The sequence below is a fragment of the Rhinolophus sinicus genome, chromosome 1 (genome assembly GCF_057876585.1).
Source record: "Rhinolophus sinicus isolate RSI-liver-muscle chromosome 1, RSI-T2T, whole genome shotgun sequence".
In the NCBI taxonomy this organism is placed as follows: domain Eukaryota; kingdom Metazoa; phylum Chordata; class Mammalia; order Chiroptera; family Rhinolophidae; genus Rhinolophus; species Rhinolophus sinicus.
Window position 1 is genome coordinate 181,164,113 of NC_142501.1, and position 25,742 is coordinate 181,189,854.

Below are 25,742 nucleotides of genomic sequence, written 5' to 3' on the forward strand. Positions count from 1 at the left end.
GGTCTTCTTTGGCAGTTGATTGTTGGAGGTAAAACATGAAAAGACTGAGACACTGGTCTAGAAGTCTAAACACACTGCTAAATAGTTTTTTGCTTCTCTATTCTCTACATCTTCCTCAATGAGATGAAGTGACTAACCAAAGACTACAAAGAACAGGAAGCCAAAGTATTGAACACATTAAAGGCCTAAAGGAATAGGGAAGTATAAGCAAGGACCATTCCTTGCCTCCAAAGAGCTTATAAATCGGAAAATACAAGAACTATTCATGAATAATAAAGCTGTAGAGCACCCATGTTACATCAGCCTCTTGTAAAATTTAATGCCTCCAATAACATTTAAGCATTTTGGTAAACTTTCGTACCACTGCCACTACTTATATATTAGATCAACAACCAACCAAAGTCAGCATTCTGAAAACAAAGTGTCCAGTTTCGATGCTGCAATTAAAGTATAACTCCATAAATAACATTCTAGCTTGTCCAAGTTACAGCATTCTTCCAAAGAATTGTCAAAGTTTACCTTAGCTGATCACTGTAGTAAGGCCAAGTTTATGGATTCCATCCTTAAGTACAATAATTATCACCACTGTGTTCCAAAATCATTTCTTACCCCAATCTCTGCCACCCATCTTGCACATCCTCACACAAAGGCCATGATAGCAGTACAATAGATACATTCCCTACCATCGCTTTTGGAAAATGTAAAGCTCATGCCGTTAGTGAAAGGCAATTTCTTATATTTTATTCAAGAGTCCACTCCCCTCCAAACTTCTACTTGATTTAAAGACAAGATTTGTATGACTATAGACAACCCTTGCCTCTTAAACCTATACTGAACAACATAAAATACTACTCGAGTGAATGAGATGAGGGCATGAGGTGCGAAGCCAAGAGAAATGCCTTTGTAAGAAATTTTAAGGTAAGAGTCACTCTCCAGGGCCCTTTACAACCTAGTAACATAAAGGTATAGTTTCAAACCAATGACAGGCCAAAATGTACCATTTCCCCGAAAATAAGACCTATCTGGACAATCAGCTCTAATGCATCCTTTGGAGCAAAAAGTACGATCCGAATATTATATTATACCCGGTCTTATACTAAAATAAGACCGGGTCTTATATTAAGTTTTGCTCCAAATGACACATTAGAGCTGACTGTCCGGCTAGGTCCTATTTGGGGAAACACGGTAGTATAATTAATTGTCCAATCAGGCAACTACACTCTATTCTTATGAAGATCAGGTTTACTACGAAGTAAACAAAAATTTTTATTAACTTTCATGTTGTGAAATTTCTATATACCATATGTAGAAACAAATGGCAAGGAAGAAACATCTCAGAAATGTATTTCAAAAGAAGGAAGCTTGGCAAAATGATCCAGGATCTGAACAATTTCATAAAGCTGTAGACTTAAGAATGGGAAGGAGTAATTCCCTTAAAACCATTTTACTTTGTAATTTGTAATTTGTGAGAAACCCTGAAAGTTTATCTTAAGGATTAAGAGGTGCTGCACAACATCTCTCATTACATCACTAACAAGACATTAACTTCCTGTTTAGTTGTAATTATAGGTCAGACGAGTCTGCTTCTTCATTAGACAAGATACAAAGAATGGCTTGAATAATACTGCCATTTTCTTTCTTTCGATCGCCATTAAAGATAAGTCATTTAAGATTATTCAAAGCTGTTCTTTTGTAAGCATTATTTAAATGAGCAAAGATAGAAAGCCAAATTTAGGTTCTAAGCTTTGATCCATGAACACAAATAAGGCATTTCATAGATATGTATAAATAAAATCTAAGAGCAGTCCAGTGGTTGAAAATATCCAATTATACATTAACCATGAAATTATAACAAGGCTAGGAATAATGTGAACAAGTATTCCATCCTGAAAATGAACAAGTGACCAAGAAGCAGTGAATCACAGCTAAGACCTAAAAGGTGAAATACAACAAATTCTACTACGAAAAGTTGGTTGGAGGGCTCTGAATGATACCAGATTTTGTTGAAAGTATAGTTGAAGATAAAAATCAGACGTTTTGGGAAAGGGTAAAGTACTTCATTGAATTTCTGTCCTCCCCGGACAAGTCAAGGACACAGTTTTGAGAACAAATCTTATCTAACAAGCCAAAATAGCTAATAAGAGACTCCCTAAATACATCCATTCTTAATCACACTGTTAAATTTTGAAATAAGATCATGCTCTGGTGGCAAAACCAAATCAAGAACACAGAACTTCCAGTAAAATAGTGACATTTAATTTTGCTTTCAAAAATGCTGGTCTGTTTTAGCAAAGTATAGTTATAAATGTAAAACCACACTATAACGATGACAAAATGTAGTGCAGGAAAGGTATTTAGATAAACCTAACATCTTTATGGGTATATCGGGTATGTCAATAGAGTGCCCTTAATTTCTTTTTTTTTTTCCCTTAATTTCTTTTAAATAAATGTTTCCCCTACTTGGTTTATAATATTCTTGAAAGGTAAGCTATATAAGGCACAAACACTTATTCATGTGTTTACATGCTTGTTTCCTCCACTCAAAGCAGAGATTCTCATGGGTAATGACAGCCTTCCTTGTTTTTTTTATCCCCTGGAACTAGACTACTGTGCCAAACAGAGCAAAACCTCAGTAAGTATTGATTAAATGATTATCCCCTATGTCTGTGGTTCTTAACCAGAGGGAGGCTTTAGAAATGTCCCTTGGGGACATTTCAAAATTATGCCTATTCCCAGAGAAAATAACCCAGTAAATCTTGTAAGATCCCATGTACCTATACTCTTTAAAAACTCTGCTAAACATTCTGATACATACGTGTAATTCATATCAAAACCCCCCCACACAGTAACATATATAACAGATGCAGAAGCCAGTCTAGAATTTGAGAATTTAATCTGAAGTATTTTTATCTCAGTACTAGGAACCTACTGTCTTAATAGAAAGGCATCATTCAGTGAAATGCTTTAGAAAATTCTTAAGAATTAACTAACTGTATCTTGAATAACTAGTAGCAACTGAATCCATGAATTAGCATATAATCTAGTGTCAGGCATATCTAATAAGCAGACCCCCTCACCCCCAGGGGCTAGGAGGTAATTCACCTGTACATTTGTACAAATAACAAAAATTAGATTTAACAATGCAGATAAGTATGATGAAACCAAAGCACACGGTGTCACAGTAAGTCATCCTTATTCAAATTAAATATTGAGGTCATTGTATGATCAGCATCCCTGTCACACAAATTGTCCTACAAATTAAGTTAGCTGGCTATAGACAAGTCTTGAGGATCTTAAAAGAAACACACGTAAGACAGAGTGTATCCAGCCTACAGGCTCACTGGGGACAAGTTTAAGATACCCCTAGCGATCAGTTGGCACATGATAGCTCTCATAGTCCTCGAAGAGGCAACCCAAAGAAAAATTCACTCCTACTTTCAAAACTTACGTCAGCTAAAATCTTAATTCACAAATTAGCTATAACCTAAAAGTAAAGTTAAATCCCATTTACATGTGAAGTGGGAGAGGAGCGCTTACTTCAGGTAGCCAAGAGTAATATGACACTCATTCATCTAACTAGAAAATAAGAATTTAAATGGTTCAAAATAGCAGTACAGCATGGAGTTTAAAAGCTTGAGTTCTTGAGGTAGACTATCTCATTTGAATCCCAGTCCTTTATTAGCTCTGTGATTATAGACAAGTAACTTAATCTCCTTGTGTGTTTCCTCTTGCATACAATGTAATGGTAAGAGCATCTATCCCAAGATTGTTGTGGGAATGGAGTTTATACTCGAAGAGTTCAGAAGCAGTGTTTAGGACATAATAGATGCTAAGGCGTAGCTATTATTAATAGCAAAATGATACGTGGAAAAAAACCTTTTCTGAATACCAAAAACCTAAGCATGATATGACAGGGTAGTGGTTAAGAGCACACACTGTGGAGCCAGACTGCCTAGGTTCTAATCCCAACTCTGCCAGAGTACGATGCTGGGTGGTTTTAACTTCTGTCTCAAAGTTTCTAATCTCAAAATGAGGACAATAAACTGTATCTACTTCCTTGGGTTAAGATTAAATGACTTAATGCAAGTGTTTCAAACATTTCTGACACATTGCAAACACTCAAAGCATGAGCTGTTATCCTTTTAGGCTTGGTTCACATTATATTTTATGTAAAGTTCTCTTTAAACTTCCCCAAAACACATGCACTGTAGTTATTTTAATGCGAGTAGTAAAACTGTCTGACTCCCAAACACCACCAATCAACTTGGAGTTCCCCTTTTTGATTATAGTTGTTTAATAAATAGCCCTATAAGACCATAGTACAGCTTGTCCCAAATAAAGAATACAGCAAAAAAAAACAAAAAATAAGGTTGTTTGATAAGGTTGCTTGGTCTAAGAAATATTCAAACAAACAAGAAATAAGAACTTAAGCTTTGGAAAAAGGCAAATTCAAAGGCTTGATCAAATGAACTACCAATGGTTAGATATCCCAACAATAAGCATTTCATTAAGTGAGAAATACAGATACATCTTAATAGTTGGAATTTGAGGACTTCAGGTGAGAATTAAAATAAACCGGTACATGACACAAGAAATACCATACTAACATCAATGCCTACTCGACCTCATATTTCTAGAACAGAGGTGCCTAAAATAAAGAGCATCTCTCATCAGTTGTCCACTTGCTAAAATTGTTTGGATCTGGGATTTTTTTTTTTTTTTTTTTAAAGTTTCACTGTGATTATGACAGTAACTGTTTAAAACCAAACTACATGCATGCCAAAACTTTTCTATAGGTTAAATCAATAAAGTCCTAATGTTGGAAAGTCATTATGTTAAGATTCTTATTATACAAATCTTCAAAATATTTACAGCAGAAAGTAATCCAGTATTAACAAAGAACACTAGACTAAAAAAGTTCTTTAGTAAGTTTTTGAAAATTAAAAAGTGGCATTTAGTAATAATAATCTGTGTGCCAGAGACCTGTTCAAAGCCACATTTTAACCAATTTAACCCTTAAAATAAAAAAAAATCTAAAATTTGTTTTGCTCACTGCTGCATCCCTAGTGTCTAAAATAGCGACCGGTATATACTAGGCATTCAACTATTTACTGTTCAGATAAAACAAATATTCATTTTATAGAAGCACACAGATAGCTTGCCCAGTCCAAGAATTCTAACTGGAACATTTTTACTCTAAAGTTCACACTCTTAACCATTATATTGCCCTTTTAGAGCTTTTAAATCATTAAAGTGGTGTCACAGCAGCTGGTTATCACCTGTAAAAGAAAAAAAATCAGTGAGACTTCCCTTTAAAGTGTTCTGCTCCACATGCATAAAAACTAAGGACTTGAAATTATTCCACACCTTAGTGGCCTAAATTCCCATAAAAAGGTTTTGATTTGTACTAAATATTACTTTCTTTGTATTACCTATGCTGTGAAACATAACTATGCTTCTCCAATGTGTTTCTGGCCTTCAAAGTGGTCAAAGAAACGGGGTGTTTATAAATAATCCTTTTCCTTTAAGTCTTAACTCCTAAAAAGTTTAACTTCCCCTCCTTTTCCATCTCCTCAAATGTACAAAGATTTAAATTTGTATTTCACATAAACTCACAATGACAATGCAATGATGGTCTAAAACAAAAATCTAAGATTTCAGCATCAATACATTGAGTAAAGATCTAAACATTCATCTTTCATAAAAGACCAGTTTTGCCAAATAAACACCAAAGTCACACGTATTAAATAGAAAATTAAGCCATCAGATCTATTTTAGTAAAGCCAAGTCCTTGCCATTCCTTCGATGCAGAACTCTTTAAAAAAGTAACCTCTCAAAACGAAAGATTCTAACCCACAACCTCCCGTCTCCTAGTTTTAGTAAGGCCGAATTTATTCCATGACATTTTTTTCAAGTTAGCTGTAAATACTCCACCCTCCTCGATTGTGCAAGAACCGAACACACCACACATACACAAGTTACAAAAAAGGGGAAATATGGTCTGAGAGTTTGAATATAGTTAAGTCTTGAGCAGAAGGTCTTAGAGCAGTGTATGACCTAATGTAAAAGTTAACATTTAACAAAGAATATTATTTCATTATTACGGAAGGAGATGCCGGAAAGAGCCTGAACCAGTTAAAGCAGCCGCCATCTTAAAATGCGGGATAGAAGTTAAGAGCAAGAAAATGAGACTAAACCACCGGAGGTGGAGGTTCCGCTCACCCCTACTCGAAAAATCCTCCTCTCCCCCCAACTTAGATCGATAGTTTAGCATCAAACCACGTTTTAAGTAGTGAAACAATCTTCCCGGAGGGTGTTATTAAATGGGCTGAGGCATAAATAGGTACACCTAGCCACAGCTTACTGCCATCGCACCCTCCCCCCACCCCCCACAAGCCAAAAGAGAAAGGGAGCTTCCAGAAAGCTTTTTACATCAGTTCCCGGTGTGCTTCTAATAGTTTCGGGTGAAAAGCCTGACCCGTAGGAAGTAGTAACATTGTGTCAGCCCATCTCCTCCCAACCACACTTATTCTTGTGTAACCCGCGCAGAGTGATAAAGAGTTTCTAATTAGACTCATTCACTACTCTTCCGCTGGCAAAAGACTTCTACCCCAACCCCTAATCAAGTTGGGGACCCGCTGGATTTCTGATCCTTTTTCTCCGCGGAGCTTCCTACTTTATTCCCCCTACAAGGCCTAGAGCCTTGATCTTACAACTAAAATAAGTTTTCAGGTACCGAGAATAGGAAACGCCATGACATCTGCTGGTGCGTCTCTCCTCAATTCTGACCCCCCAACAGAGGACTAACTCTTCCTTTAGAAGCAGAATCCAAGCGCCTGAACTCACTCTCCCCAATCCCGAATTTGCCGATTCCGCTGAAACATACTGAAGATAACACCCCACTTGCCACGACTGTTCTGTTCCCTACCTTTAAACCTCATAAACCTTCATAAACTATAACCCCGTTCCCCATCCCCCAATGGAAGAAACGACGCAAGGAAGAATATTTTCATAATTATACTTCCTCCACCTCATGCTTCCTCCGGGCCTGAGCCTTGCTTTCCTCCCACGACCCCGTCCCCTCCAGCTCCATAGGTTACCTTATTAATCCGTTTCAGCGCCATAGTCTGTGCTTTGCGTCTGGCTCCTCACTATCTCGGTGTGTGCTCAAAGGTCCGGCCAAAACTCTTGATTATCCCGGCGGGAGGGAAGGATTGTCTCTTCGTCTCACACCGGCTCTGCCAGACACAGGCGCCTTTTGCAAAAACGGAGCAGATCAGCACTCGAACAGGCCCCGGAGAGACCCCGATGAATCCAGGTCCCTTAAAACGGCCGCGATCCGGGGTGGGTGGGGTGGCGTGGCAACAGCCTCTATGCCGAGCTTCGGCCCGAAGAGGGGGCGAGTGACAGGAAGAGCGGAGGGGTGGCTACAAGTTTGACTTCCCGGCCTCTCGAAAGGAAGAGACCCGGGTGGGAGAGGAAGAGGCGTAGGAGAAAGGGGTGGGTGCGGGGCAGGGTCCGGAGCCCAGCAGAGGAGGAGCCGGGGCCTAGTCGGCGCTATGCCCGCGTCACTAGGGCAAAGAAAGGCTAGGGGGAGGGGGAAGCAGGAGGCTCCGGACTGACGCCAGGCTTCTTTCGGTTTCTACTCAAAGGTGCGGCCAGGGAGGGAAAGGAAATAAAGAGAAGCTGGATGTTTGTCGCTGTCCCCGCAGCTAAAGCTATTCTGTGTCGCCCCTGACGCCACTGTACACTCCGCCTTCCAGCGCGCTCCCGCGCGCGCCCGCCCAGCCACCGCCACCACGCGCCCGTGCGGCGGCCCCTGAGGCTCCGACTTAGGCGCGAGGACGCGCCCATTCCCCCTCCCCCTTAAGCAAAAGAGGCCCCGGCTTCTCCAGCCTTCCCACCCTACCCCACCCAACAGGCTGGTCACTCAAGCCACCCAGGGCCTGTGTTTCCCCTCTTACCCGGCCGGCCACTGGGCCAGCCACCCTTCCCTTCCACACCCACGCGTACTGAGGGGCCGGGGCCTCCCTCAAGCTGCGGCCTCGGCCTCCTCCCCGCGCGGCAGCTGGTGCCTCCCCGGCCCTACGGGGCTCACGCGCACGACACAGCCACAAGATGTCCGCTCTGACGGAACTACTGCCAGCTGCCACGCTCCGCCCCTCCCCCCTCCTCCTGCCTCTTCACCGCCGCGTATCAGTCCGCCAACGCCGCCGTCGCGAGCACAGGACGAATCTAAGGATGCAGGGGGACGGTTTACTTCCGAAGTCCAGAACTGAGTGTGTGCTACCCCCTTTTTCTTCTTTTCAGAACAGCACCTTCTTACTAAACAGATCGGAGGTTGGACAGGGAGGGCGGGGGCCGGAGGCGGGTCATAGGCTGGGGGAAGGGTAGACGAGCGGCGGAAACCCTTAGACTCAGAGAAGCATCGAGAACCGGAAGGAGACCATGGGAGGAAGGTAATGGAAACGGCAGCTGCGCGGTCGACCCCACGCCCCTCCCAGCAGCATCCCCCAATTTCCTCACTTGGTATTGAGGAGGCGGATCTCGCGAGAACCTCCTGGCTGGCTCACAGGAGCTGTAGGTCTGCAATGATTTAAGGACAGTTTTGTGCGCTTTTCCTGATGGGGGCCCGCCCCCAAACCACAAGTTCTCGCGAGATGCAATGAGGCACCGGCTGGGGCTGGGGCGGTCGGTCGCCGGGGAAGCACCGCCCCTGAATGCTTATGCTGGTGGGAGGGAGAGGAAATGGAATTCCCCGGACTGGTAAGAGCGCGCGCCGACACATCCCTCTCTCACGCACCCAATCAGGAATGTGCGGTGGGAGGTACCATGGATTAATTACTAGATACCTTTAGTCCGGGTTGACCCGGGCTTTTGAAGTTTCCGGTGGAGCAGGTGAGCGACTTTTACTCGCTTACTGGTCTGTGCTGGTTAACCAGAGGGGGGGGGGGACGCCCCTCAAAATGGGAACAGTAATTTAATATCGAATCTAGCGGACAGCTGATCAGCGTCCCTACCTGCCGAATCTAGTGTATTGTTGCCCCTACAGGATAAATGCTGAGAAGAGCGGGCCCATAGACCGGTTCCCAGAATTAGAGCAGTTTAGGAATCCAGATCAACTAAATTGATTAGAATGGAGGAGAGGGAGATAGGGGCGGGCTGTTCACTGGTCCCTGTAATCAACTCCACCATCCGCCATGATTTAAATATGGGAATAAACTTAATACCTTTTTCTTCCTGTTGATATGTTTCCATTCCTAGAGCCACAACATTGCGAAACTCAAACAATAAATCAAAGTTTTGGGTCAGAAAAACTTAATTCTGAAAACATCCAGGGGAAGAAATACAAGGATAGGATTGGCCTTTTTTGATCTGCCTGGTGTGAAGTATGGGAGAGGATGGTTTTGCTCTCTAGAGTTTTCTTCGGGCAAAGGTTAGCAAGACATTAATTTTTAAAAGGAAGTTAAAGGTAAGCACTGGCCTGCTTAAAGTTTTCTAATATTACTTAATGACCCTACTTACCGAAGTGGAGATCTCTAAGAATTAAATGAAATACAAACTTCTTTTAAAAACACACTTTAAAATAGAAAAGCAGCAAGTTATTTCCTGTTACAAGAAATATTACCTAATTAAAACATCATAGGTTGTGATAAATGAGCTAATATACAGAGGGTACCAAAAAAATGTAAACGCATTTAAAGAAAGGAAAACTATTAAAATTGTAATACTCAATATATACCGATTACAAAAGATGAATACAAGTCACATTTGACTTCTGCAATTACAAGAGGTGCTCAAAATGGTTACCATCAGTGAGCAGACACTTCTGGTTACAGCGAACTACTGCTTGAGCATCATTGACCGAAGTCTATTTGCATACATTTTTTTGGTACCCCCTGTATATGGTTCTACCATACTAGTGTCACTAGAGCAATTACTAAAACAGTGCTTCTCAAACTAGTATCTACGAATCACCTAGGGATTTTGTTCAAAATGTGGATTTTGATTTAGTAGTCTGGGGTAGAGCCTGAGACTCTAATAAACATTTCTAATAAACTCCCAGGTGATACAGATTATACAGAAGACCTGTGTGAGAGTAGCAAAGCACTAAAGTGCTCACTTCATGGTGTACAGGACACCGCTGCCCACTGCCCCCCACCCCACCATCTTTGCTTTGTTCTTTTAACTGGTCTAATATAGTAGCAACACAGGTTAGGTGACTGGAGTGGAGAGAGAAATCCAGGTTTGACTTCTAGCTCAATTCCCAGCTGTGTGATATGGTACTTCTTAGTTTCTTCAACACTAAAGCATAATAATAGCTGTCCTTTCTCACAGGGTTATTATGTGGTTCAGATGTCATAATGTATGTGAAAGGGCACTGTAGAATAAAGTGCTGTATAAATGTAAGTTATTAAACTAATCAGTCAGACGTTAACTGGCCATACTGTGAAACAAATCTGTAAGGATATTAATATAGGTAATATTTATGGAACACTTGTCATGTACCAGGTACTGTGCTTGTTAACCCCCTTTACAAATAAAGAAATTGATGCATGGTGAGATTAAGTTACTGTCCCAAGGCCACACAGCTAATAAATGGCAGAAGTAGAATTTGAAACCAAGTAATTAACTTCAGAGTATGTATTGAATGGAGTTTCATATTGTCTCTTAATTTAGAAAGTAGGATGTTTTATGTTTCTACTTTCAATGCCATCTTAATCTAATTTTGACTAATTTCTCCCTTTGTAAGAGTTTTGTTCTTTCAGAAGCCAAGGTTCAAGGGTGGTAGGAAACATTCCTACCTACCCAAAGGGAACTCACAATATCTGAGAGGCCCATGAAAGTCCTGGAGAAGCCAATTCGTATTACCCTAATTTAAATAAGCTTCAGTATGAAAGTTTAATGGTACGTGTTAAGGCACTGAATTAAGAGCATAGCAGACTGGGACAGATTTTAAGTGAGAATTCTTAATTTTTTTGGTGCCATAAACTACTTTGGCAGTCTGGTAGAGCCATGGACTCTTCTCAAAATAATGTTTTTAAATGTATAATGTAAAATTCATACCCATTATAAAAGAAAACATTTGGAAATAGAGTCTCAAAATATTAAAGAAAAACAAATTTTTGATACAGGAATATATGTGATTTATTAACACAGTAAGATCAAATGATGGGTCTAGTAAAGACCAAATTTTTGAAATAGTGATGAACATAAACATTTCTAGAGTTTGAAAAAGTTGTGATATAAAGTATCTATGAGTTCTGTTGGTGACAGAGACATAGGTACAACTGTTTGTTGCTTACATTCAAAATGGAAGGAAATGCTAATTTTTAGACATTAGTAAAACTGAAAAATTTAATTTATTTTTTCACATCCAAGTTCACACCCTGATTTCTATCAATGAACTACATATTTAAAAAACCTTAGGTAGAGTCAATCCTAAGGCTTATTCCTGTTGGAAAGCCTCGAAAGGATTGTGAAATTTTAACATAGAATTGTAATTGATATTCATAGCAATCGTGATTCATCAAGAAAAAGTTTACCACCATATACTCTCTTTAAGAAGGCACGGAAGTGTGTAATAGTTTAGGAAATAGTTTTATCCTCTTTGTTGATTTTTTGTTTTTTTGATGCCTATGAAGTTACCCTGTGAAAAATTTACTATCCAGAATGATTCATTTTCTATGCATTCTGGATAACTTAGGTTTTACTATATCACTCTTATTTATTACTCATCTTTACAAATAAGATGTGGTGGAAGAATTGCAAAATGAAAATAACCAAGGATGAAACAAATTAAAATACTATATATTAAAAAAGTCTTAAAAATAACTGTTAATGATTATTATTTGAAGTACTATATGCTGAGTCCTTTAATTCATCATCTCATCAAATCCCCATTATACAGATGAAATATTCAAGCGTCATATAATTATTAAGTAGAGCCAGGATTTAAATCTAGGCAGCGTGACCTCAAGATTCACACTTTTTTTTTTTTTTTTTAAGATTTTATTGGGGAAGGGGAACAGGACTTTATTGGGGGAACAGTGTGTACTTCCAGGCCTTTTTTCCAAGTCAAGTTGTTGTCCTTTCAATCTTAGTTGTGGAGGGTGCCGTTCAGCTTCAAGTTGTGGTCCTTTTCAGTATTAGTTGTGGAGGGCGCAGCTCAGCTCCAGGTCCAGTTGCCGTTTTCTAGTTGTAGGGGGCGCAGCCCACCATCCCTTGCGGGAGTCGAGGAATTGAACTGGTAACCTTGTGGTTGAGAGCCCACTGGCCCATGTGGGAATTGAACCAGCAGCCTTCGGAGTTAGTAGCATGGAGCTCTAACCGCCTGAGCCACCAGGCCGGCCCCAAGATTCACACTCTTAACCACTAAGCTGTTTGATTATTTTTTAGCCTTTCGACTATTAGCCAACATTAATTTGCCCACTAGTACAACAAATACATATTAGCAACCTCATAAATTTATGCATTTCTTAGTATTCCAAGTCAAATTCCATCCAGTGACTAAAAGGAATGTTCTAAATTCTCCCTTTGCAGAGTTACTGCTTATCTTCAACACCACCTTTAAATAAGTGGGCTACCAGTTGGGGCTCGAAAATTGTTCCACAGGAAGTTTTGTTGTAATGGAGTTTTGCTTAGAAGATGAAGATATCCACTTATGCCCTTCCCTACCCTATAAGCATGCATCTGAAATTAATTCTTTGTTTTATGATGGTGCCACTATGTTTTTTTTATATTGACCACTATCAAGATCTCACACAACAAATGATGACATGAATAAATCCTAATATATGAAGTTCTAGATTATCCATTGTGTAATCCCAAATTTATTTGGCACTGAAATAAATTCATTGGTTGATTATGCCGTTTGTTTGTATTTATACTAGCAAACTTAACGTTTCTACTCAGTTTTGCTAAGGTTAAAACTAAACATGGCTTGAAAGCATTTTGATGCTTGAGGTAGTCTAGTATTCGCTCAAATCTTAAAATACTATTTGCATTTGTAGTGTTAGAGAGAGCCCACTTTTAATTTCAAATAAAGCTGACTTTATTCACTTGACTTATTTGACTAATACTGGTACTGAAATGTTTCCATCTGAAAAAGGAAAGGAGAATAACCATTTTTAAAAATATTGCAGTTCGTGGGCAAACTGGTGGCTCAGGCGGTTGGAGCTCAGTGCTCCTAATGCCAAAGGCTGCCGGTTCAATTCCCACGTGGGCCAGTGGGCTCTCAACCACAAGGTTGCTGGTTCGATGCCTGCAAGGGATGGTGGGCTGCGCCCCCTGCAACTAACAGCGGCAACTGGACCTGGAGCTGAACTGTGCCCTCCACAACTACGATTGAAAGGACGACGACTTGGAAAAAATCCTGGAAGTACACACTGTTCCCCAATAAAGTCCTGTTCCGCCCTTCCTGGATAAAATCTTTAAAAAAAAAATAAAAAAATTGCAGTTTGCAATGTACTAAAAAGATTATGGTTTTATGTATTGAAATAAACAATTACATTTAAAAATTAATGCAGGTATAAAATGTTGAAAAGATGCCCTAAAAACAATTTCATCCTTAATGAATATTATATTGAAATCTCAAAACTTCTTAATTATGGTAGATCAGATTATCTTACATGAATTGGCATAAAACTTGAGAAACATATAAAGGATCAAGAAAATTAATATAAAAGTGGCAATGATAAAACTAATCCAAATAATGAAGGTGTGCCAAAGTCTTAATATGTGAACGCATCCGTGTAGCCACATTATTATAATAACTTGAGTACAAGGGTTAATAAAGATATATTTGTGAATATAGTTAATATAGATTAGTAATATTTAATGTAGCTATGTTTTCAGATCTTTGTAACTTTCTCAGAATTTTATAACTTGCTAAGGACACTGTCTCTAACACAGTGTATGCCATTTTATTGGTTACATTGTAAATGCTATGGTCCAGATTTTATATCCAGAATGCAGGTTGACATATTCTGCTTGGAATAGGTAAATTAGAGCCCAAGTCAATGAAAGGTTATTTCATATGGTTTGCATAAAAATCAAATGAGTTTCTATCTTACCAGTTCATAATCTCATTTTTATGATCAATACAAGGTAATGTAGTTTTGGGAAACTTTCATGCTAAGCACATCAATTAACCTTAAATTAAGATGGGTTTTGGCATATAATAAACATGCAAAAATGAGCTAAAAATAAAGTTGAATATTTTCAACATAAAAACTTGTATACATGAATGTTCAGAGTAGCATTATTCATAATAGCCAAAAAAGTAGAAGTAACCAAATATCAGCTGATAAATGGATAAAATGTGGTATATCCATATAATGGAATCGTATTCGTTAATAGGAAGGAACACAATACTATACATGCTATAACATGTATCTTAAAGCTTGAAAATACTCTGCAGAGTGAAAAAGCTAGACACAAAAGGCCACATATTGTATGATTCAATTTATATATGACATGACTGGAATAGGGAAACCCATAGAGGCAGAAAATAGACTATTGATTGCCAGGGACTAGGGGTAGGGGAAATGGGGAATGACTGCTAATGAGTATAGGGTCTTTTTGGTGGAGGTGATGAAATGTTCTAAAATTAGATAATCGTAATGGTTTAGTATATCAATATACTGAAACCCACTGAATTGTGTTAATACACTTTAAAAGTGAATGCTATAGTATGTGAATTATCTCAATGTACGTTAAAAATATTAATTAGAACTAAAATGTGAAACTGGCATGGAAACTTGTTACTAAATATTTTCAATATCTCATAATACTATTCAGGTTACTGATGATAAATGAGATACAGCATCTTTGTAAAATGTGAAAAATTTACAGCAAGCAAGAGGTTTTCCCCTTCAGTACAAACCAACAATGCAATTTAGATTTGGTTTTAATAAGCATTTGCTCTCAGTTATAAATTTGGAGATATTTTCATCAATACTACTGGCTTAATAAAACTGATTAAAAATTAATTGTAAATAGCATTATATTTCATTGAAAAGTTCATAATTATGGTCAGAAATAGGAGACTACACCACTTTTAGCATACTCTTAAATATAGAAAAATTTCTTTTAAAATGTCAAACAAAATTAAGTAGGTTGAAAAATTGGGCAAATCTAGATAAGGATTTTGAGGGAGAGGTACTTGTCAAATGAGAAAACACAAAAAGTTTAGTAACGAGTTTGATACCCTTTACTGAAGGAAAACAATCCGTGGACTAGAGGAGCGCAGTGCCTCACAAGGAGCACTGCTCCTGAGGGGTTTGGGGCAGGAGCTGAGTTTTACAGAGCATTAGAAGCAGCAGCACGGCAGGAAATGGCATGGTGGGCTAGGAGGTTGGGGCTTTCCCGGTAAGCTAGCAGGTCCTATTTCCTAGGGTAAGGTGAGCTATCTATATACCTGAGTTGGAGGATTGTGATTGGTGTAGGTTAGGTTTTCCTGACAAATGTTTCCTTAAGTGCAGGCTGACTTAGGTTTAAATTTATGACAGGTCAGGCCACTGGGATGGCCTTATTGTGGGTCCCAATATATGAATTAACTTTATTAGTACTTAACTAAAAATAGGGAATTAAAATTAAAATTATTTCCCAACATTAATTATAACCTTGCTTCAATAACAATACAAAAAATCTAAAGTACACAGATAGGGTGTGATTTAGACCAGAAATGATCATTTTTTACCAATATTGGATTTGATTGTTTAAATATATATGAGAATTCTTTAGAAAGGCAGTAATGATACATTTAAAATTCTATTAAAGATTTTAAGTTAGTGAATAGGAATGTTGTACATAGTGGTTCTGAAGGATCAGATCTACATAGTATCTAAGTGATTTAATGGAGCCACTGTGAGGCTTTTAGTTTTTAATACATCCTATTTAGTACTTGATTTTTTTCTTTGCATATAACACTAAAAGAATGAAACTTACTAAGAAACATTCCACTACATCTGAAAAAAAAACCCCAAAACTTAAAGAATTTGGCTCATTTTGTATTGAAGAAGTGTGACAATTTCAGATACCCCATCATCAAAACATAGTAAATCTCCAAGTTAATGATTAAATAATGAGATTGGGTTTTACAATATATACTTGGTAAGAGAACAGTAATGATACAGATTCCCCGTCTTACAAAAAGACCCATACCCCCAAAAAAAAGAACGAAAAAAAAAACGTTGGGTGCTACAATGATTAAAATTTAACTCCAAGACTAATTTAGACACACACAAAGACCAGGCAAGTTAAGATATAATTAGTATTCACAGATTTGTGTGAATTTAGCTTTCCTTGTTTTCTTTCCTATTCTCACTAATGGAGTGAAGGGGAAAATAACTAGCATTTTAGGATAGGGCTATCCTACCCGGGCTTGGCTAGAGCTATAATTAGGGACAGAAGGCAAGGTAAGGGAATTGGAGACTTCATGGAGAAGTGTTCAGAAAGAAGTGTGAAGGAAAATGTCAAAGGCAAACAAACTGTTCTTGGGGGAACTGGGAATGAGAAAACCTTGTTTGCTTCTTCCTCCTCTTTGCTCAAGCACTACAAGGTTTCCCACCCTAGAAAACAGAATTCACGCTACCACCATTGTGATGGTTCCATTTTATGTAACTTAATTGCTTTTTTTGTACTTGCCGGCTTGATATCTAGTCATCATAACATTGTTCACATACAATAGTACATTCTGCCTTCCAAAAAGCTGCCTTATTTACAAAGAGTTTTAAAAAACATCCATTTATAATATGGGTCTGCTTTTGATGCAGGTTGAGGCAAGACCAAGAGATTCATACAGTGTGTCAATCAGCAATCTTTAGGTCTGACTAGGGTAAGAGGAGGTCTTTCAGGTTTAGGCTGAAGAATGTTAAGGTAATAGAGATTTATTGACAGAATCACTCCCATCCTCCTAAATGTTCATTAAAAAAAAAATTAGAATGCCTGTTATGTGCCAGACACTAAGCTAGATGCTGAAGATACATAAAGACCCAGATGTCACCTTTCAGAAAGATTTGTAATTGGGGAGACCGTTAGGGACCAGATGATTACCACAGAGTGTGTTTGATGACAAATGCATGCATAGAGTAATATCAACGTGCCTAATTCAGCTGGGGGTGGTAAGGGAAAGCTTCACTGTGGAAAAGAACTGTCTTGAAACAAATGAAGAAAAAAGAGGTATAGCTGGAAAAAGAAAAGGGAGGAAGGCTCCTAGGCAGAGGGAACAACGGTAAAGTGACAGAGAACTTGACCTGGTAAGTTTCCAAAGTACTTTGGCCTCAATGTGTGTGTGTGTGTGTGTGTGTGTGTGTGTGTGTGTTGTGTGTGTGTGTGAGAGAGAGACAGAAAGAGAGAGAGGGGGCTATATAGGGGTTAGGGGGTGTTAGTGGCGGAAAGAATGAAATGAAATGAGACAACAGTTGAAAGACAAGGCTCGATATCCTTAGGGCCTTGACTTGCCATGTTAATGAGTTCAGATTTCATTCTGAAGGGTATGGGATGGGGTATTGAATTTTTAGCATAAAAAAGTGTTTTTTTAATCAGATTTTAATCACAAAAATAACTGTGATAGCAATGTGGAAGATGTAATGAAAATATTGTTGGTGTGGAGGCTAGAGGCAAAGACACCAGTTGGGACGCCACTGAAACAATCCAGATGAGGTGTGATTGTGAGAAAGACCTAAAACAGTTGCAGTAATGGTACAGGAGGTAATTTAAATTTAAATTAAAACTAATGTTTATATGTTAATGTGGAAAAATGTAATAAAATTAGTATCTGCTACTTGATTTTGATTTATTTTAAAAGATTTGATTGGGGAAGGGGAACGGGACTTTATTGGGGAACAGTGTGTACTTCCAGGACTTTTTTCCAAGTCAAGTTGTTGTCCTTTCAATATTTAGTTGTGGAGGGTGCCGTTCAGCTTCAAGTTGTTGTTCTTTCAGTCTTAGTTGTGGAGGGCACAGCTCAGCTCCAGGTCCAGTTGCCGTTGCTAGTTGTAGGGGGCGCTGCCCACCATCCCTTGCGAGAGTCGAGGAGTTGAACCGGCAACCTTGTGGTTGAGAGCCCACTGGCCCATGTGGGAATCGAACCGGCAGCCTTCGGAGTTAGGAGCATGGAGCTCTAACCGCCTGAGCCACTGGGCCAGCCCCAGTATTTTATTTTTTACAAATTAAATTGCCTGTGGAAACAAAAAACTAGCTGCCATAATTTAGGTTTTTTAATTCGGCATGTCTGTACTATGCTGTGTTCTATATATGACCAGTTTTCTCTACTAGAACCTTTAGAAGACTTTTGTTCATTCTTTATTGATGTCATTTGGCTTCCACATTGCCAGAATGAAGCATTTATTATCTATTTCTGTTCTCATTTGCCTAAGACAGAGTACTATTACATGGTGCCAACAAGATCATAATATCTAAACACAACACAGGTTCTGGAATCACACGGCAGTACTTAGTTATAAGCGGGGATCAAGGTGATCTGGACTATGCTTATATAGATTAATGAAATAAATTACAAAATGGAAAAAATTGGGTAAAGAATTCAAAGATTCTAGTTTGAGAAACACTGATGTAGAGGTTATAAAAATCCTTTTGTCACATACCTAAAGTCAAATTTGTTGTCTGATCTGATGACTCTTGAGAAGAGTCAAGCTCAAGAAATCCTAGGCAGGGAGGACAGATAAATAAACGGGATTATAAAGTGAAAGTAAAGAAAGGAAAGGCTTAGATAACATTTTAAGGTTCATTCCTGTTCTGGAACTCAGAACATAATTTCTAATAGAAAAGTAGTTATGTCTCCAGGCCAACCACTCTCTGTGTTATGTTCCTATGAGAAAATGCTCCACAGTTTCAAACTGATACAGCAGGAATGGATTTACCCCTCTGCCCATCAGAATGAGGTATCTTACCTTTCTATTTTGTTAGTGAGAAATTCTAGCTTCAAGCAACAGTAATGACTTACTGTGCCTTAGGGCAAGTACTCAAGCAAAGCAGGAAGGATTGGATTTACAGTAAAGTCATACTGAGTTGTAGGATGAAAGCTTTAGAAAGTTGGAGATTGGTGGCCAAGGAATCTACATTTAACCTTAGGTGTCACCGTGTGGTTTAGATTGGCTCTGCGACCCCCTTCTTTTTCAATGCCAATTGGTTCATCCACATTCCTCTCAACTGCCATTATCAATTGCTTCCTGACAGGAACTAGCAAGTTTTCTTTCTATCCTGCTCAGTATGGAAAAGTACAATCTCACAGGATTCTTTTTTCCTTATACTTTTGTTCTTAAAGCACCCTAAGTTTTCATAAAGGTTTTTATTTATGGTAATAGGACTTTAGTACTTATATATGATTATGAGTAAGCAGTTGAGAGTATGAAGGTTAGTAAGAGAGTAGCATAAGTGATGAAGAGTTAAAGAACTTTCATTTGATCCTGGTTTCCTTTCTATCACCACCCCCAAGTGCCCACTAAATAAATTAGACTCAATAGAAAAAAATCATAACATTCAATTATATTTTAAAGGAAAGTTAGGAATGGTTATTGTTATAGTTTCCTTGATGTAACACACTAATAAAAGTTGGCTTAAAACAGCACAGTTACAGATTTGGAGCTCAAAAGTCTGAAATGGGTCTCACTGGTCTAAACTCAAGATATAAACAGGGTTAATTCCTTTCTGAAGGTTGTAGGGCAGAATCTGTTTTATTGCCCGTTCCAGCTTTTCGAGGCCACCAACATTCCTTGGCTCATGACCCCCTTCCATCTGCCAAGCCAACCATGGCTTGTCTTCCTCACATCATATCACTCGGGCACACTCTTCTGCCTCCTTTCATTTATGAGGACCTTTGTGATTCTATCGGGCCTACATGACTATTCTGGGATAATCTCCTCACTTGAAGGCCAGGTGATTAGCAGCTTTAATTCCATCCACAACCTTAATTCACCCGTGCTATGTAACAAATTTACAGGTTCCAGAGACTGGAATGTGGCCATTTTTGTTGGGGATCGGGGAGGGGTTACATCATTCTGGCTATTACAGCTATTTATAACTCATTGGGTACCCTTGAGTTTAAGAGCAACTTCTTCCCTCCATTGATTCCCACTTTATTCACCCAAAAAATATTTGACTACCTATTCCAAATACCAAATGACAAATGGTACAGAAAATTCAGATATACTAAGGATTAGGAATTTGTCAAATTTTGTCACAGATGACCCAGAATTTTAGTGGGGTCATGTTGACATATTTTAAGTAGGTTAGAAAGTGAAAAACTGGAGAGCCTGGCCACGATAGGAAGCTACAAGATAGGGTATTAGCTTAAAGGAACTCAGGGTCAAAGGAGGATTTTTTTTTTTTTTTAAATGGGAGAGATTTGAGTATATTTATAATCTAAACGAATCGAGAGAGATGAGATAAAGAACAGAGAAATTAATGGATGGAGCCAGTTTCTTTATGTGACTGTAGGTAAAAAAATAGAGTACAATAGACACTGAACAACATGGGGGTTGGGGTGCTGAGCCCCCCACACACTGTTGAAAATACACAAAGAACTTTTGACTCCCCCCAAACTTAGTTGTTCCTTGGTATCTTCAGGGGACAGGTTCCAGGACCCCATGAATACCAAAATCCAGATATTCAAGTCCTCTATAAAAAATGGCATAGATCAGTGAGTACATCTGGCCTGCAGATCCCAACAGCAGATAGAAAACAATACAGGTATTTATTTTTTTTAAAAAGAATGCATGTAAGTGGGCCTGCACAGTTCAAATCTGTTATTCAAGGGTCAACTGTATTTGACTTTGAACAAGGTAAACCTATCTGACACTAGAGGGAATAAGATTAGAATGGGTAAAAATGAAGATAAATTTTAGGTGGGAGGAGGCAGGAAGTTGACCATTATTACTTAGTGTTCTCAACTTAGTAAAAGAGGAAGGAAGGCTATGTAATCGCAATGAGCTGGGCATGAGAAAAGTAGGTAAGTTTGGAATCTCTGAGGAGGAAAACTGAAGAACTAACTAAAGAAAAGATAAAAGGCCTTGTTAAGGGCCTAAGGTAGGATATCATGAATTTGTAGGGGCAATTTTCCATGTGGTTGTATGATTTTTTCCCCCCTCGGCTTTTAGAACCCGTGTGTGTGCATGTGTGTGTGTTTAATACCCATATGATCTGTTAATAGGGGCTTGCATTGCTAATCAATGTGTTAATATTTGAAAATCAGTGCTTTTTGAAAATGGTACACTTTACTACATTATATTTATTGGTGCTTTTTTAAATGTAAAATCAACAACCCTTCTCAAAAATTAATGTTTCCATCTCAAGAAATTCAAATGACAGAATAAAAGTTTATATGCCAGTTATAGAGGGAGTGCAGAAAGAAATGAGAGAGGCATTTTGAATTTAGTCAAGATTCACTCAGCAGATATTTATCGAGCACCTACTATGCATCAGGCTCTGAGCTTGGCTTGGATGATTTTCATACTTTGTTTTTTCCCTGAGGAGCCCTTAAGTCTGAAAAACTCAGAAGCTGCTTGGGTTGGAGGCAGAAGCCTTGCCTTCTCAGGTTCTTTATCACTTTGCCTCCATCTCCAGTCCCCATGCCCACTCAGGATGCCTCAGGTGGTTCGGTGGCTGTCCAGTGTTCACAAAACAGTCTAAAAAACGGTCTAGTGATTGTCAATACTGAAGCCTCATTATAAATAATAGTCATGTGTAAAACAAATAATATGAAATATATTAGAGACAAATGTAAAGGGAGGCAGAGAATCTGGTAAACAGCAGAAATGGGATAAAGACATGAGAATTTCAGTTGCCTGACATCTCAGTATAAACCAGAAATGTGCTTAGGGCTGCCTGAAGAACCTCTAAATACGGTTTTATCCTGAAAGGTGGAAACGTGCTATCCAGAACAAAGCAGTTGCCTTTTCCTTATCTCACTGGGCAGACCATGGTGATTATGTGTGTTTTTTTTAACAGCTTTATAGAAATATAATTGACATACAATAAATTGCACATACTTAAAATGTACTCAGATTTATATAGTCAGTCCTTGGTAAGCTGACATGTATACACACCCATGAAACTATCACCAAAATCAGAATAATGAACATATGCATAACCACAAATGTCCCTGTGCTCCTTTGTAAACCGTTTCTTGTTCTTCCCACCCTTCATTCCCCTCATCCACCGGAAATCACTGATCTGTTTTCTGTCACTATAGATTAGTTTGCATTTCTAGAATTTTATTTAAATAGAATCATACAGTAAGCCCTCTTTTCTTGCCTGGCTTTTTTCACTTAGTATAATTATTTTGAGATTTATCAATGTCGTGTGTCTCAATAGTTCATTTTTTTTTATTGCTAAGTAGTATTCCTTGTATGGATATGCCACTATTTATTTATCCATTCACCTGTCAGTGGACATTTGGGTTGTGTCCAGCTTTTGTCTATAACAAATACAGCTTCTGTAAATATTCTTGTATAAGTGTTTGTATGGACATATGCTTTAATTTCTTTTGGATAAATGGCTAGGAGTGGAATGGCTGGATCATATGGTAGGTATATGTTTATTTTTTTTAAGACAGTGCCAAACTATTTTCCCAAGTGGTTGTATCAATTTACATTCCCACCAGCTGTGTAAGAGAGTTCCAATTCCTCCTGACTTGTTATGATCAGTCTTTTGAGTCTTAGCCATTCTAATAGGTATGTAGTGGTAGCTCGTTGTCATTTCAGTTTGCATTTCCTTAGTGACTAATGATGTTGAGCATCTTTTCATGCGCTGCTTTGCTGTCCGTATACCTTTTTGAAGAAATCTCTTTCTCTATATTTTTTGCCTATTGTTTATTGGGTTTATTTTGTCAATACTTATTTACAGGCAACACATATTAAATATTCACAGGAGCCTTAAAAGATTTAAAAAAGTAATAAAGTCATAACAAGGTAACATATACATAGAGGAACATGAAAAAGGCATGAAGGACTTTGTGAGATGGTAGCATTGAAGGGTTGACTTTATAAATCTGAGTATTAAGTTTGTTTTTCTATAATTAGCTAGCACAACCACATCAATTCATACTGGCTAGTCCCTATGTCACTTCCAAAACTAAGAGTATAGGCAGTAATATTCTAGAGCTGGCTTATGCTGACTTATGAGTGCCGATTTTAAATTTTTTAGGAAGTTTGCAGGCTGACTGCTTAAAACAACCATTATTAAAAAATAATTGTATAATCTTACAATTATATTAAAATCCAATATGTAAGACCTAATAATAAATACTCAAAATTCACTTCCTAATCATTGTATAACATTTTACTATTATCTGTGTTTTTATGGTTATGTCTATTGTATCCACAGGGTGGGAGTATTATAGTTAGATAGTATACACCTCTTTGCAATTCTACATTCAGTGATGTCCTGTGGTTGCTTGATATGGGGCACAAAGGGAGTATTTACCCCAGAGAAATTTGCAAAGACCACAATCAGAGCTTTTTTTTCCCATGGAGAATTAGTTGAAGACATTTACCAGCATACCAGAAATGACAGTGCCATTCAAACTGCACTGACTTACATGGAGAATTCACCTTTGTGAAACATTTAATTCCTCAAGAACAGATCAATATTTTTGCTACAGAATAAAGCTTACAACACCTATTTTCCTTGCTGCTCAGTTTTTTTTCTTACTTCTAAGTTCCCTCAGGTTGAGAATGCCAAAGTCTAATGGATAAAGGAGGATGCTGGCACATTATTTTTGTGGTTCCAAGTACAAAATACGTAAAATATTTTATTTCAAATAGAACTAGAAGGGCTGTTAAATACAAAAAATTGTAATGGACGAAAATATAGGAAAGGCAAACAGCTCTGTATAACCAAATTTCTATTCACATAAGATAGGAGCAAACTAGACTAAAATGAGAGGGAGCAAACAATGATACAAGAGGAAAGTTTAATCTAAACACCCAATCAGCTTTTTAAAAGGTGGATGAAAGACTTTTGAAATCCAAATTTACAAAAGACATTGGGTGTTATTGGGAATTTAACGTTACAGATTCAGTAACATACTATATAGCAGTCCAGAGATAATCAAACTGGGGGGGACAAATTCTTAGTGCAAAAAAACAGAGCTACTGCTATGGTTGAATGTCCCTTACAATGTAACTTTTAAAAGTACTGGGAGAAACTAAGGATTTCAAAGGACTAGAAACCATCTTAAATTTCAAGGTCTAAATGAAAGGCATATATATTTAAAATATAAAAGAAACATACACGGGACATTCAGTAAGACATCTGTTATGTCTTACATGGAATTCAAACAGAAGGTAAAGAAAATGTTTGCCTGGATTATAGTAAGGTACTAGTACCTTAAAGTACTAGTAGTGACAACTATTTAGAGTGATGTACATAAAGAATAGCAGTTTGGTATTAAGTTTAAGGGACCAAACAATCTTTAATCAATGCCCTATATAATCACTTTCCCAATAAATTGGAAAAAGTAGATGGAACTTTATAAAATTCATCAGTTAGCAGGTACAGGCTTTTATTAAAAATTAAAAATAAAGGAATACAAATTCCCAAGGAGTTAACTTCTTCCTCTCTCTAGGGACTTAAAATTTTATGAAGGAGATTGAATAATCTCACATGAAAAATATCTAGGTATACATGAAACTAATAAATGTAACAGAGAATTTCCTGCTGAACATTTCCACAATTAAAATTAAATAAATCACTATTTTCTCCCTCACCTTGTCCTGATTTACAAAATCAGTTCCTCTTCTGACTGACCTAATTAGGCGAATATATTTTCTAGTCACCAAGATTCAATATATTGGAGTAATCTTTTCTTTCACTCTTCTCTTATCAGTCTCCATTTTTACTTCTTTGAGCCTTCAAATACATATTACACCTTAAGTTTTATAACGTGCATTAAAAGATAGTCATCATTACATTTGCATAACCACTCTGTGAGTTAAGCAAAACTTATTAACATTTCATCATTCTATTGAAGGCCTACATGGTGACTGGCATGCGAATAGGAAGCAGAATCAGACAGGTTAAATTACTTGCCAAATTGACAGGACCAGTGACTACAAGTCCTGTGATTCTTAATGTCAGCATTCTTTTCATTACACTATGAGGCTTCTCATCAACTCATACTTGGTCCATTACTGTAGATTCCTAGTAGCTACTCTTTGTAGCTACTCTTACTTCTCTGGCCTACCTTACATATCACTATCAGACAAAACACAGCTTTTATTAAAAGGTACCACAACAAGAAGTTTTCAGTGGTTTCCTATTGTATAAAAATAAAAATCAGAACTTTATCTCTGCTTTTATACATGAAATCTCTAATGAAACTGGGCTCATGTTCCTTCAAACATACTTCTAACTTTCCTGAGACTATTCTTTTGCTTTCAGCTGTATTTCCCTTCTTTGAGTTACAAATCCCTGAGGAGTTATTGCAGGGGACCTGGACACTTACTACATATTATATAGAAATAATGTATATAAAACATATACATATGTTATATATTTATTTATAGTTTATCTACAGACTAAACATATGTACAACTGTTACCTTATGTGTTTTGATGGAGAGGATGCAGGGAGCATCTAGTAAATTAAAAAAAAAATTTTTTTTCTAGATTTTTATTGGGGAAGGGGAACGGGGCTTTATTGGGGAACAATGTGTACTTCCAGGACTTATTTCCAAGTCAAGTTGTCCTTTCAGTCTTAGTTGTGGAGGGCGCCGC

At 38.0% G+C, this 25,742-nt stretch overlaps 1 protein-coding gene and 1 long non-coding RNA gene across 9 annotated transcripts in view; one reads left to right on the forward strand and one right to left on the reverse strand.

Annotated features, from left to right (window-relative positions):
• The window catches only part of UBE2D3 (ubiquitin conjugating enzyme E2 D3), a 29,703-nt gene extending 21,047 nt beyond the window's left edge, over window positions 1-8,656 (reverse strand). For 2 of the 8 annotated variants that reach the window (XM_019738916.3, XM_019738913.3), the window contains exons 1-2: window positions 8,527-8,656; window positions 7,101-7,255 (exon numbers count right to left, since the gene is read on the reverse strand). In XM_019738916.3, coding sequence (XP_019594475.1) covers window positions 7,101-7,124 — 24 coding nt within the window. In that variant the 5' untranslated portion in view covers window positions 7,125-7,255; window positions 8,527-8,656. Of the gene's footprint in view, window positions 1-7,100; window positions 7,256-7,964; window positions 8,130-8,179; window positions 8,498-8,526 lie in introns of those variants that run through there. The other 6 variants (XM_019738914.3, XM_019738911.3, XM_074322984.2 and 3 more) reach the window with 4 other exon arrangements.
• Window positions 8,657-8,767: 111 nt separating this feature from the next.
• On the forward strand, window positions 8,768-11,314 carry LOC148759305 (uncharacterized). The gene is made up of 2 exons (XR_016018988.1): window positions 8,768-8,898; window positions 9,265-11,314. It is a non-coding gene; the product is annotated as an uncharacterized LOC148759305 (long non-coding RNA).
• The last annotated feature ends 14,428 nt before the right edge of the window (window positions 11,315-25,742 follow it).